The sequence below is a fragment of the Xyrauchen texanus genome, chromosome 4 (genome assembly GCF_025860055.1).
Source record: "Xyrauchen texanus isolate HMW12.3.18 chromosome 4, RBS_HiC_50CHRs, whole genome shotgun sequence".
In the NCBI taxonomy this organism is placed as follows: domain Eukaryota; kingdom Metazoa; phylum Chordata; class Actinopteri; order Cypriniformes; family Catostomidae; genus Xyrauchen; species Xyrauchen texanus.
The window spans coordinates 44,229,431-44,243,932 of NC_068279.1; the positions used below are offsets into that span (position 1 = coordinate 44,229,431).

The 14,502-nt window shown below is 41.3% G+C and overlaps 1 protein-coding gene across 1 annotated transcript in view; it reads left to right on the forward strand.

Annotated features, from left to right (window-relative positions):
- The window catches only part of LOC127643241 (serine/threonine-protein kinase SIK2-like), a 43,628-nt gene that overhangs the window by 18,741 nt on the left and 10,385 nt on the right, over positions 1-14,502 (forward strand). The window contains exons 5-10 of the mRNA XM_052125901.1: positions 639-763; positions 1,945-2,068; positions 2,525-2,751; positions 8,011-8,163; positions 8,786-8,944; positions 13,726-13,954. Of these exons, the coding sequence (XP_051981861.1) occupies positions 639-763; positions 1,945-2,068; positions 2,525-2,751; positions 8,011-8,163; positions 8,786-8,944; positions 13,726-13,954 (1,017 nt within the window). The remainder of the gene's footprint in view (positions 1-638; positions 764-1,944; positions 2,069-2,524; positions 2,752-8,010; positions 8,164-8,785; positions 8,945-13,725; positions 13,955-14,502) is intronic.

Sequence of the window (14,502 nt, forward strand, 5' to 3'; positions counted from 1 at the left end):
GACATTTATTCTGCGTGGCAAAAATAGTAAGTGTGATATGAAAAGGACAACATGTTGTTTACAAAGTTTAATAATTGGCTTTTATTTTGTCATTGCACTAAAGACAAAAGAGATGATTAAATATTATCTATAAAATATTTAGTCTGTATTTAGTTGACAGTGTATCTTTTTACTTTACAATTTTATTATGATACTAGATATATAAATCTGAAGCGAAAAATTTTCAATTTACAACACAAGTGCATTTATTGTTGGAAGTATGTACATTAATGAAGGCAATATAAACACTTAATAATAATAATAAAAAATATATAAAACATTTGCACAAAACTATTAAGGAGATTTGTTTTAATTGCTATTAAAATATATGGCTGTCAATAGAATAAAATATTCAAAATATCACCCCTCCCCCTTTTTCTCGCTTTTGTCAGATAGTTTGGGGGTGATCTCAGAGCTGAAGCCCTATGCTGTGCTCTAGCCCCTCCATTATGAACAGCACATCAAATGCATTTACTTTTATGCGCTCCAGAAATATATGAGCCAGTAAACTCGTAAAACTTTCTATATAAGTAATCTTTAAAATGTCCTAATCAATGAATGAATATTGTGAGTGCTGATGTGGTTAAATTCCGATGCAGATTTTGGCTTTGGAAACTTCTTCCGTCCCGGGGAGCCCCTGACCACTTGGTGTGGCAGCCCCCCATATGCAGCTCCAGAGGTGTTTGAGGGGCAGCAGTATGAGGGTCCACAACTGGACATCTGGGTAAGAGCTTCTATTGAGATATACAGACTGTGACTAGCAGATAAGGCTGTATGACACTCATAGACCACAGTGAAATTTTAGAATCTTGCATCTTATTAGACTTAAAAAAATTATTGTGACCAGTAAAGGCACCAGCACACTTACTGAGAAGTTCTTCTTCGTTTTGAAACAGCTGAGCAACGACATACTGTTTGCGAACATTCAGACACCGGCCACGCTGCTGGGGGGGGGTGTTTAGAGGTACATTTAAATATGAGGACGCGCAAGACTGTGTGTAAAACCTTAACTAATATGACATTAAAATGGGTTATCAATGACTTCATGCCTCATTCTATGAGTTGAATTCACATGAGATCAATTAAAGGAGCTGTTTTAATAATCCAGTGATTATATAAAGTAATACAGTATATTGTATATGCAGTAGATATTGTGTAATTTATGTTTACATTCTGAATTCCACAATGGGAGAAATGTGCCATCCATTGTTCCTTGCAGGCTATTCAGCCTTACAGGCTCCATATGGTTAGGATTAGGGTGGGGTTAGGGACTCTGCTGCCTGTCAGAAACAAATCGTGGTCCCTATGTACAATGGGCTCTGAATTGATGCTAATTCACTATACGTGGCATAATATGTGCCAATTACACTCTGTTATTGTGTTTTATTATGATACTGATACCACTGCAAAGATGGGTGTATAAAATAGTGATTTGGACAGATTTTGTTCTAAATGACTTCACACCCATTCATTCTTCAATTTTCTAGGAAGTATACAAGGGGCCTTAACAGGATCAGAGGATAATACCTTGGTATTTTGAGATATATAACATGAGAGATTACCAATTCATGTGCTATAGAATTAACATAACACTCCCAAGAAATGCCATGGTATTACCATGGTGCCATATCTGATAAAACATGTCATAATACGGTTCTTTTTTGCAACTTTGTTGAAGTTAACTATTATTAAATGCTGACAGCTGACAACATTTTTGCCATAAATGTATTTGTGAAATTTCAGGCAGCACAGAGGATTGCGTCAACAACTAATGGTTATTCAATTGATTGAAAACATAATTGTTCTTTCCTGTTTGATGTGTGGGTGGTCCTTTATTCGAGGTTCTAGTTAGAGTTTAATGCTTTTTTTATTGATTTTGTCTCTGTGTTTGTGTGTGACATTCAGAGCATGGGGGTGGTTTTGTACGTGTTGGTGTGTGGCACTCTTCCATTTGACGGCCCCAGCCTTCCAGTACTCAGACAGAGGGTCTTGGAAGGCCGTTTCCGCATCCCCTACTTTATGAGTGAAGGTGAGGAGATCAAAAGAACACTATACAGTATAGATATTTTATTAAAAAAGTAATGTAACATGTAATGTTTTGGAAATAACCTGTTACTTTGTGAATTTACACCACAGCAACTGAGTTGTTTTTTCAAATAAGTAATGAACATGGTAGCTTTTACTGTATATTACATTTAATGGCAAATATCACTGAAAATCTTTCCCATGGCATAGTTACGTAGTCATTTGCGGTGTTTGTGTCTACACTAAACAATTTTTATTAAACACATGAAACAGCATGTAATACCACTTCAAATGTAAAAAACAATTCAAGTCAAACATTGCTGCCATTCTGGAGGAGAGACCCCTCAGCCATGATCCGAAAAAGTAATGCAAAAGCAACATTCCCCAACACTGCTAAAAGTTACACATCATAATTCATGTTTCAGAGACCTTCTCTCTCTCTCACTACATCCCCTTACAGACTGTGAGCACTTGATCAGGAAGATGTTGGTTCTAGACCCAGCCAGGCGTTTGTCCCTGAGTCAGATCAAAGAGCATCGCTGGATGATGCAGGAGGTCCCATCCCAGCGGCCGGTGCTCTACAGACAGGGGCTGCCTAGCGAGAGTAAAGCATGCCTGGTTGAGCACAGTGAACAAGTACTGAGACTGATGCACACCCTCGGCATCGACATGGAGAAGACCACTGAGGTCAGTTGATTGCACTACTTTTTTTATTAGCATTTTATTTAGCACTAAAACAGGGGTTTTCAAACTGGGGGTGGGGATTTGCAGATGATTTTAATGATTATTATCATTAATTAATACATTATTATTATCATGATTATTATTACATATTGTATATATTTTTAGACAATTTTACAGATAATACTTTAATAATTAGGTGTTTGTGGCAGAGCGGGGGTAAGGGCGCTTACACCTGAGCTAAATTATGTCTAACACCTGTCTCTAATTCTAGTGAGCATGGGGAGAGCGGCATATAAACGGCCACGCCACCAGTAGAGAGGCAGAGAGAGTTTGGCACTAGGAAGCCTACGATGCTTGTGAAGCTAATTAGTTTATGTTGTGAAGCTAATGAGTTTATGTTGTGAAGCAAGATGAGTTTGACTGTCTACGTGCCTCTGGACTGTTGAGTCTGTGAAAGATGTAAAGCATTGAAGTGGTGATTAAAAGCCTTACCTGAGTCTGGAAAACCCGCTTCCCTCTGTCCTCCTTCCCTAGTGTTGTTGAGTCTTTCACACTGGTGCTGAAAACTGGGTTTGATGTTGGAGGAAGTATACCCCATGGAGTCTTCACAGTTGGCAGAGATCCTCCAGTCCCTCGCCGGCCTACACCAGTCCCACCAACATTCCCTGCTTGAGCTTCACCAAGACCAAGATAGCCGGATCTGTGAGATCCTACAAGCTCAAGCAGAGGACCGGCATGCGATCGGGACACTCCTCAGCCAGAAGAGAGCCCCGGCCATGCCCTCGGACAACCACAGCCCCCTGCCCCCACCCACGCTCTTGAAGATGGGGCGGAAGATGACCCTGAAGACTTCCTCGACTTGTTCGAGCGAACCGTGGAGATCTGGGGCTTGCCGCGTGACCAGTGGGCGGCCAGGCTCCTCCCTTTGCTGTCTGGGGAAGCCCAGCTTGCATCTCAACAACTGCCGGCAGCTAACTTCCTGGTTTATAAGGACCTGAAGAAGTCCATCCTGTAGCGGGTTGGCCACAGTCCAGAGCAGAATCGCCAGCTGGTTCATTCCATGAAGCTGGCTGCTGATGGGGGCTCGTGACATCGTGGGAGTGATCGACCAGGTGGTGTTGGAGCTGCTAATCCATCGACTACCAAAAGGAATGGCAGAGTGGAACCAGTGCTACCACCTGGCATCGCTGGAGGAAGCTGTCCGACTGGTGGAGGACCATATGGCAGCGGACCCTCCTACTCTCTCTCCCCTCCCCCTGTGTGTTCCCCATACTCTTCCCCTTCCCTCTCACTCTGATCTCTTTCCAGAGCCCGTTCCTGCCCCACAGAGGCAAGGAGCCCCACCACAGAGGCCAGTTCCCCGTGCGTGGGGGTTTGCACCGCCCCTAGCATCTACAGTGCCCCATGCCCTCCACCTCAGGTGGAAGTGTCCGCCGACGCAGGTGCGTGTGTGGCGCCTGGGCTAGCCTGCTTGAGTTGCGGGGATCCGGGACACTTCCAGGATCAGTGCCCTGTGAAGGAGCTGGGGATGGTGGTCCGGGTCCCGACACGCCGCAGGCTGCCCCCGACCGGGCCGGAGCGTACCGGATACGTGTCAAGGGGGGTTCTCATCAAGCATTGGTGTATATGGGTTGTAATCAATCCAATATCCACCAATACTTGTTTCAACATGAGGCTTTGGGCACAGCTAAAATGGTGAGGGTGAAGTGTGTGCATGGGGATATTCACACCTACCCTGTGGTGACCCTTGTGTTTAAATTCCAGGGACCAAAACATAGAGTGGAGGGCGTGGTTAGTTCCGCCTCACTCATCCACTGATTTTGGGGACTAATTGACCTGAAATTAGAAATGTATGAAAGGGAATATGCACGGATAGGCCCTGCACAAAAGCGACGAGATGTGAAGTGTGTGATGCTCTGGCAGGGGAGGGGTGATCTTCATCAGCTCCACATCAGGATGACATGAGGGGGAGAGGCTGCGGCCCCTCCCATCCTCAGGGGATTTCCTGAAGGGGATTTCCCTTTGGAACACTCTTAATACAGCGGAGCTGCCGGGAAATGGTCTTCCAGGCAGCTCATTATAATCCAATGGCAGGTTACTTAGGGGATAGGAAAACACTGAACCAACTAATAGCCCATTTTTATTGGCCGGGCATTGGAGGCGATGTTCACAGGTGGTGTGCGGCATGCCGCGAATGTCAGCTGGTGAATCCATCAGCCACCCCAAAAGCACCATTGCACCATCTTCCACTGATCGAGGTCCCCTTCGAGAGAATTGGCATGGACCTCGAAGGGCCATTAGAGCAGTCAGTACATGGACATCGCTTTGTGTTAGATCTAGTGGACTATGCAATGCGATATCCGGAAGCAGTGCCTCTACGCAGCATCTCGGCATGTAGTGTTGCGGAGGCACTCTTCAAAATAATCTCCCAGGTGGGGATTCCAAAATATATCCTCACCGATCAGCACAATCTTTAAGTCACGGGCACTACATAAGCTTTACGAATAATTGGATGATAAGTAAATTTGCACCAGCGTTTACCATCCACAAACAGATGGCCTGGTGGATTGATTTAATAAAACCCTTAAGAACGTGATTCGTAAATTCATGCCTGAGGATGTTAGAAATTGGGACAAATGGCTAGATCCCCTGTTATTCGCAGTACAATATGTCCCGCAAGCCTCCATTGGGTTTTCCCCATTCGAGCTGCTTTATGGGTGGAAATTCAATACGTTCTTGATCTTAGAGCAAATCTCCAAACCGTGGGGCAACTATCACAGGAGAATTTGCTCCAAGCTCAAGAAAGACCACCTGTATAACAGCGGAACTCGGCTACGGGAATTTGCACCGGGAGATGAGGTACTCGTATTACTCCCCACATCGAGCTCCAAATTACTCACCAAGTGGCAAGGACCCTTTGAGGTTGCACGATGAGTGGGGGATCGCTTATGAAGTAAAGCAAACCGATAGAGGGGGCGCATGTCAAATATATCACCTCAACCTCGCCGGAGGTGATTACAAAATCTAATCATATCACCATGTCACTTGCGGGGACCACCACTCACCTTATCAAGTCGCATAGTTTGCCAAGTTGCAACAGGAATTTACAGATGTGTTTTGCCCTCTCGTAAGAACCTCATCCAGCACCACATCAAGACAGAGCCAGGGGTGGTGGTACGTAGCAGTCCCTACTATTTGCCTGAGCACAAAAAAGAAAATAGTTCAGGAAGAATTGGATGCAATGCTCGAAAGGATGGTAATAGAAGAATCCCACAGCGATTGGTCCAGCCCGGTTGTTCTAGTTCCTAAGACTGACGGGTCTGTACGGTTCTGTGTGGATTATAGAAAAGTCAACGTGGTGTCTAAATTTGACGCATACCCAATGCCTCGCATTGAAGAGTTGCTTAATTTGTTGGGCACTGCTCGATTTTATTCGACATTGGATTTGACAAATGGTTATTGGCAGATCCCCTTGAAACCAATTTCCCGTGAAAAAACAACCCTCTCCTCACCGTTTGGATTACACCAATTTGTGACACTTCCGATCGGTTTGTTCAGGGCTCCAGCCACATTTCAGCACCTCATGGACGAATCATCTGACCACATTCGGCTTACCACGTTGCCTATTTAGATGACATCATAATTTATAGTAATGATTGGCAGTGGCATATGCAGCATCTGAGGCTGGATCTGAGATCACCGCGACGGGCGGGGCTCACAGCAAACCCACGGCCAGGTGCTTCCCCAAATTGACAAGAATGCGGCGATTGTGACCTGCCCGAGACCCAAGACAGTTCCTGGGATTGGCTGGCTATTTTAGCCAGCCAATCCCAGCCAAGGAGGTTTAGGCCTAATTATTCAGATGTCACCATCCCTTTGACTGATCTCACTAAAAAGGGGGATCCAGATCTGATCCAGTGGATGGAGCAGTGCCAACAGGCATTCACGCAAGTTAAAGCCGCACTTTTTGGGGGGCCGCTTTTATATGCACCTAATTTCTCTCTCCCTTTCGTATTGCGGACAGACGCTTCAGACAGAGGGCTGGGGGCCGTGGTCTCACAGGTGGTGGAGGGGGAGGAGCGCCCGGTGCTGTACATCAGCCGCAAGCTCTCCATGAGGGAAACAAAGTACAGCACCGTGGAAAAGGAGTGTCTGGCCATCAAGCGGGCGGTCCTCACTATCCGTTACTACCTGCTAGGGCGGGCCTTCACCCTCTGCTCGGATCACGCCCCACTCCAATGACTCCACCGCATGAAGGATACCAACGCGCAGATCACCCAGTGATATCTGGCTCTCCAGCCCTTTAAATTCAAAGTGGTTCACAGACCGGGGGCGCAGATGGCTGTCGCCGACTTCCTTTCCAGAAATGGGGGGAGTGGTAGACAGGAGTGGTAGTTGGGCAGTGAGGATAGGTGGCAGCAGGGGTGTGGTCAAGTGTCCATCCAGAGAGATGGAAAGCAGTAAGGGCGCTTACACCTGAGCTAGATTATGTCTAACACCTGTCTTTAATTCCAGTGAGCATGGGGAGAGCGGCATATAAACGGCCAAGCCACCAGCAGAGAGGCAGAGAGCATTGGGCACAAGGAAGCCGACGATGCTTGTGAAGCTAATGAGTTTATGTTGTGAAACTAATGAGATTATTTTGTGAAGCTAAATGAGTATATGTTGTGAAGCTAAATGAGTTTGAGTGTCTACATACCTCTGAACTGTTGAGTGTGTGAAAGTATTTTAGTATGTAAAGCATGTAAAGCATTGAAGTGGCAATTAAAAGCCTTACCTGAGTCTGGAAAACCCGTTTCCCTGTGTCCTCCTTCCCTAGTGTTATGGAGTCTTTAACAGTGTTCAAAATTATTTTTATTATTATTATTGTTATTATTGTGATTATTATTATTGTTATTATTATTGCTTAGGCATAATGACAAATTAAAACCGATTATTTTGTTTTGGAAACAACATTTCTTTATAATATTACTATTTTGCTTACTCTATAAATAGGTTTTATAGCCTTTATATTTTAGAAAAGGCGTCCCTTGCAAGAGGATCATCATATTCGGGGGTCCTTTGCATTAAGAAGTTTGAAAAACCCTGCTATAAAATAATCAATTAATCACAAAATAATATCTTTCTCCTCTGAATTGCAAATCTGCTTCTCCCGTGGAGCTGTTTTTCTGAATATATTAAAAACGTGCTTATTGAAATTTGACATTGTTCTCTCACCTTGTCTGTTTTGCTCTTCAAACCCTCTTGTTGTTTCTGTCACAGTCTCTCCAGAACAATAGCTTTAACCACTTTGCTGCTATCTACTACCTGCTTGTGGAGCGGTTGAAAGCACATCGCAGCAGTTTCCCTGTGGAACAACGTTTGCACGCCAGCCAGCGCCGCCCTAGCACTGTCGCAGAGCAGACTGTTGTCAAGGTAACCCCATCTGTGAAGTCTACCCAGACATATTGAAATTACATTGGTATAACAATGTAAATATTGGAGTCATGACAAACAAAAACTATAATCCATCATTCCTTCTTCTTTCACTTTAACCTGTGACCGTATACCACAGAAAAAATCATGTTTGGGTGCATTGCTTGAATAACATGAAATACCATGGAAATCTTTGGTAATTTTTTGCTTATACAGTAAATGCCTGCACCCTATTCTCGAAGGCTAATGCAGTTAACTACTCTATGTTATGCTGCACTTACAAAAACTTACTGTGGTGGCAGAGGTGCAAAAACATATATGCAATGTTTGCGGGGTGGCAGAAAAAGGGGAACGCCAGCACCACAATAAGCGGGGCACAATTGTGGACACCTGGAAGATGAAAACGCAAGGGGACGCCAATTTAGGTATCGCATATATCCTCAAAAATTATTAGTTGCGCAGCAATGTAGTAGTACCATAGTACTGTGATGGTATCATAGGCTAATACCATGGAACTTTCGCATATATCATGGTACTCCAAGGTACCATAGTGCATATCCAAAAAATGGTATAACCATAGAAATGTTCCTTTTTTCTTAAAAATGTCTTCATCTCCTTGCAGACCAATGCAGTTTCCTATCTAGTGGGCCCTGATCCCCAGGCAGCATGCCACCTGCGTTCTCCTGTTCTGCTGCAGTCCAATACTGATACATTCACTTTCCCACAAACCCCTGCTTCCCCCAGCCAGACACTCATGGAGGAAGATGTGGGCACTCCAAAGGTCAGTCACATTTTAGCTAAGATGTGTCAAGCCCTGCTCCTGGATGGATGGATGGATGGATGGATGATGGAGAAGGGTGGAACTAAATTCTTCTGGAGAGTGGTCATCCAGGAGCAGGGTTTGTCACACCAAAACAAGGGTGGTATATGTTATTTACTCCATATTTTAGCACATAGAGAGAAAGAGGGATCTCTCATCCTACATTCGAGCTTGAAGCTATATTTTGTAAGTGCATGCTGCTTGTTTTAAATAGCAGCATTACTCATTGGCACAGGTGTATGACGACAGTAAAAGCTTTTGTCTGTAGCGTGTGAAGTTTCTCGGCCTGTATGTCAGCCTGATCTGCTTATTACTCACCCGCAGTATCTCAGCAGCACTTCAGCCTCCTTATGTAGATATTAAATAATAATGATTAAAAAAAAAACTCACTGTGTGATTTCAGTGCATGGTGTCACCACTGGGGCTTTGCGTCAGTGTAGGTCTCAAATGCTCATTGACACTCATTTATAAATTACTTTCCCAGTACCAAGGGAATGTTCTGTATATAATAAATACATAAGTCTGGGTGATATGTCGGCATGCAATAGTAAAAATGTGTTAACCTATTTTTAGCGCAACCCTGTTGCCATTTCATTTTCCCCCTTTTAGAAAAATATTGTGACATAAAAAAGTTACTTAATTCATTCAATCCTATCACCGAAATTGTTGTAAGAATGTTTTTTTTTTTTTTATGGGAAATATAGGTTTATTAATAATATTAAGCTCCTAATGAGTGATACCTACAAGTACTTGCAAATTAATAATTGTGCATAAGAAACATGGAGAAATTTCTTCAGTCTGTGTTTACGGAGAAGGGTATAGCTGCTGACAGAGCTTAAAAAAGGCGCGGGAGCTCTAAATCGGCAGCAAAGATTTATAGGGTTTTTATACGATTTTAAGCCTGATTTTTGCTCGCCGACAGTTTTGTTTTGATTACTGACAAAAGCCTGTAATCGTTGGCAAATCAGATCTTGCTCACGTGAGCGGCGATCACAATATATGAATTATCAAAGACGCGATCTGAGAGAAGTGCCAGCACGTCAACGATATCAGTGAGATATCTAGAATTTTAAATATCTGGACCTGTCTGCGATTCCAAATTCCCAAAAATATGTTTTGACTGAATACAACTACAGCGTTGAGCTACAGCCAATGAGAGAGCAAGAAACGAGTTTCAGTGGGAGGAGTCCTGATGTACCCGCAACAGAACATCAACTAGTATGGCTGCGGTATCAAGAAAGTTTAATTGGACTGAAGAAATTTCGAGAAGATTTCGAAAAGTGACTCTTTTGTTGGGTGAAATGACAGCTTATTTTAATAAAGTAAAAGTAACAGTAATTTTTGTATTGTTACTGATATTTTAAAATGGCTATTTGCTGAATATAAAAAACGTGTGCTTGGTTAAAATTTTGTATATTATTTTATTGAAAAAGACAGTTGAAATCCATATGTATCAAATATGATACAACCGGCTTTTGAGGTATATCTCTCAATCACCATTACACTCCATTCATGCCCACTATAAAAAATTATGGAGCTTTGAAAATTCTGACATATACTATTTATAAGATATATTTAAAGTGTGACGTAATATTTCTGTGTATTTTCATATATGCAGCCTGCTCTGTCATCATAAATATCTCATTATTTTACATTACAAGCTATGATACCTTTTTGAGCTGTTGCCTTCTGGCCGACTCTTCAGAGCTCTGAGCACCAGAACCGTCTTGCACAAGAACAGTTTTTTCCCTCAGGCTATCCATCTTATGAACAGTTCAAATTGCCCCATTGAACAATAATTATGTGCAATACACATTTTAGTCTTTTTATATTTATCCAACACATCCAACCTCTTCTGCTATTACATTTCCTTACACTGTAATAGTAGAGCATGAGGCTTGCAACAGCAAGCTCAAGGGTTTGATTCCTAGTGAGACATACAATGGGGGTTCAAAAGTTTGAAACCAAACTGAAAATCTGGGGTTCAGAATCATATTTAAACCAAGAAATGTACAAAGTCTTAGGATTTTGAAAGATGTTATCATGTAAAAAGGACAAGAAATATTTAAGACCCTGCGCTACTTTTCAGACAGTAGTCCTATAGGTACATTTGTAACATTTATTGAGCTTGTTAATTCCTTTGTACACAAGGTCTGATTTCCTTGCTTCCATTGAAGCAGATGCTCTTGGGAAATTCTTAAATCTGTTATTAATACAAAAGGGGGGCATGCCAAACACCAAGAAATTCTGAAATTCATGCTAATATTTTTATTAAACTTTGTAACTCAAATTGTCTTGCTGAAAATATAATTAGTAAATAAAATAAAAAACACAAAATTAAACACGTGTAAAATAACACATTTTAGACAAGTTGACTTTTAAAAACTATACTGTAAGTCGCTTTTAAAGCAATAAATATTTGTTTATAAAAGCATGACCAAGAGGGAACATGATAAACCAGTTATTTAGCAGCAGAATACGATGAGCTGAACAGATGGCGATCTAGGGACCTCTTCAAACAAGTTGAGGTCACGCTCTCACAAACGTATTTCATCTGGTTTATTGTAATTCAGGCCAGATGCTGGCAGCCTGTGGGCATTTTGCAGAACAGCATTACATAATTATGAGAAATTAAATAACAGATGACATGGGCATGGAGTCACAATAGCCATAGAAAGAGGATCAAGAGAGGTATTTTTTATTCTTTTATTTAGCGGCAATATTTGCTCACTGGAATAGATTTTCAGGGGCATTGTTTACCTTTTATGAGGGCTTTTATAACCATATATTGTACAAATGAAAAACAATGTAATAAACATATCGAAATAAATTCTTAATATAAACAGTGTTTTGTAAGTGACATTAAAAGAGTACTCCACTACAAATTACTATTTACTTCTCTAAAATTGTAAACAAATGTTTTTTTTAACTGACTTAAAACAGATGTTCATATGAACATATTTCATATTCTTAATGCATTATACATACATAATCTTATTTTAGAAATACAGTACGTGTAACCCAAGTAATGTACTCAAAAGTAATTAACTTAATTGAAAGTAAATAACTGTAATTTGCTAACTAGAAATGAAAATGTAATGTGTTACACTACTTTTTGACTCAAAAGTAAATAGATTGCAGTTACTAATTACATTGTATTCAAACTCAACACTGAATATGAACAATATAAGAATGTATTAATGCAAATGAGAATATAATAAATAGCAGGTCCATATGTTAGATTATACAGCTCTCTATTGTCCACCATCAAGTTAAGGTCAATCGGCAACATTTGTGGCATAATGTTGATTAGCACATAAATTATGTTTTGAAAAAATAACAAATCTGGTTTACAGTGAGGCACTTAGAATGGAAGTTGTTTTTTGGAGGGTATAAAAGGCAGAAATGTGATGCTTACAATTTTATATAAGCATATATATTCCTTCTTCTGTTAAATCTTGTGTATTATTTGAGCTGTAAAGTTGTTTAAATGGTTATTTTTACAGTTTGTTTACATCATATCGTTATGGCAGAGAAGTTGTAAAATTGCCAATAACTTTACACAGAAAAGGTTTGTGAATTTATCAAACTAGCATCATGATAACATGCATAATGTTTATGTCTTGTGGCTATACTTTTGAAAAAGTATTTAAACGTTAAAAAATTGCCCCATTCACTTCCATTGTAAGTGTCTCACTGTAACCCAGATCTTTGCTTTTTTAAAGAATAGGAGGAGCAGGGTCTGGGTAGCTCAGTGAGTATTGCTGCTGACTACCACCCCTGGAGTCACGAGTTCCAATCCAGGGCGTGCTGAGCGACTCCAGCCCGGTCTCCTAAGCAACCAAATTGGCCCGGTTGCTAGGGAGGGTAGAGTCACATGGGGTAATCTCCTCATGGTCGCTATAATGTGGGCGCGTGGTGAGTTGTGCATGGATGCCGCAGAGAATAGTGTGACGCCTCCACATGTGCTAAATCTCTGCAGTAACACGCTCAACAAGCCACGTGATATGAAGCGAGGATTGACTGTCTCAGACGCGGAGGCCACTGAGATTCGTCCTCTGCCACCCGGATTTAGGCGAGCCACTACGCCACCATGAGGACTTAGTGCACATTGGGAATTGGGCATGCCAAATCGGGAAGAAAAGGGGAGAAAAGAAAAGGAGCAAGTCAAAATGTATTTTTCTGGTGATCAGCATTATACCACAAATGCTGTCGATTGAGCTTTAACCTGTATTGAACCAAGAATATTCTTAGATAAGAATAAGTATTTTGAGATTTCGTTTTCTTCACGTCGTCATGTTTTGAGAGCTAATTTGAGCTTTTTCTTCTTCAAAAAACACTTCATATTGCAAATTTAACAACACTCGCATATGAGACAGCAAACAGAGAGCTACATCTGGTGTCTGCAGAGACATTAAACTAATGCTAAGTTCATAATTAGATAGGAATAGTTTACAACATTTCATCAATTCCTGTGGCAGTTTTACTTCAATTTTGGTCATTTTTGGACCCTGGGAATGACATAATATTAAAAGCATTCTTGTCTGTCTTTTAAAGACTAAAATGTAGTAGCATCTCCAGTAGCATACACTTGGATCACCAGCTCAGTTTCAGCTTTGATTTATTTCAGTTGTTACATCCGGAACTAGCAAAGTGAAATTGCCCTAGAGAGTGCTGAGCTGTTTCAGACCAAAATGGTTTGTGTGTGTGTGTGCGTGCGTGCGTGCGTATTTATATTTCAGGTAGATGGCTGCTTGCTGGACCCTCTCCCTCCAGTCTTTGTCCGAAAAGTCAGCGGCTCGCTGCCTAGCAACGTTATGGAGACATCCATCGACGAGGGCATTGAGACAGAGGAGGAACATGCTGTGCCCCTCGCCGCCTTCCATACCTCTCGCTTTATTCAGCGCCGACATACACTGTCTGAGGTCACCAACCAACACAGCTCAGTGTGCAGTGTGCTGCCCAACACAGGTTTTTTTTTTTTTTTTTTGTGGAATGTGACGTGGACATGTTTTCACGAGTCACCTATAGACCTTATTCACACTAGCTATTTAGGGGCTGTAAATATTTCTTGCTTTCTATAAAATTGTGTTGATCAAAAATTTTCTTAAAAAATTGTTTGTGTGTGTTCCTTATGTCCATTACATCAATTGTAGCATAAAGGTCTATGGATACTTAATAACTACTATTTAAAAAGTTGACTTTGAACAAGGAAACATAATTATGAGAATTATGAGTATTCCTCATAGCCTCAAATTATGGCTATTATTATGTATTATGTATTAAGTATTATGATTACAAAATAAGTTTTTAACACTTAAATCTGAAGTCTACATATTTTTAGGATAAGAAAGTGCAACTAACTTTAGAATTAGAGTTATGAGCCCATAACTGGACATGCCAAGTAATGTTTAATTAAGACAACTTGATTTTTCTAGTAATGGCAACACTTTTCACAGACATTAAACATTTTTCTACCTCATTTAGCAATGTAAATCTAGCAAACTTTTTTGTATTTT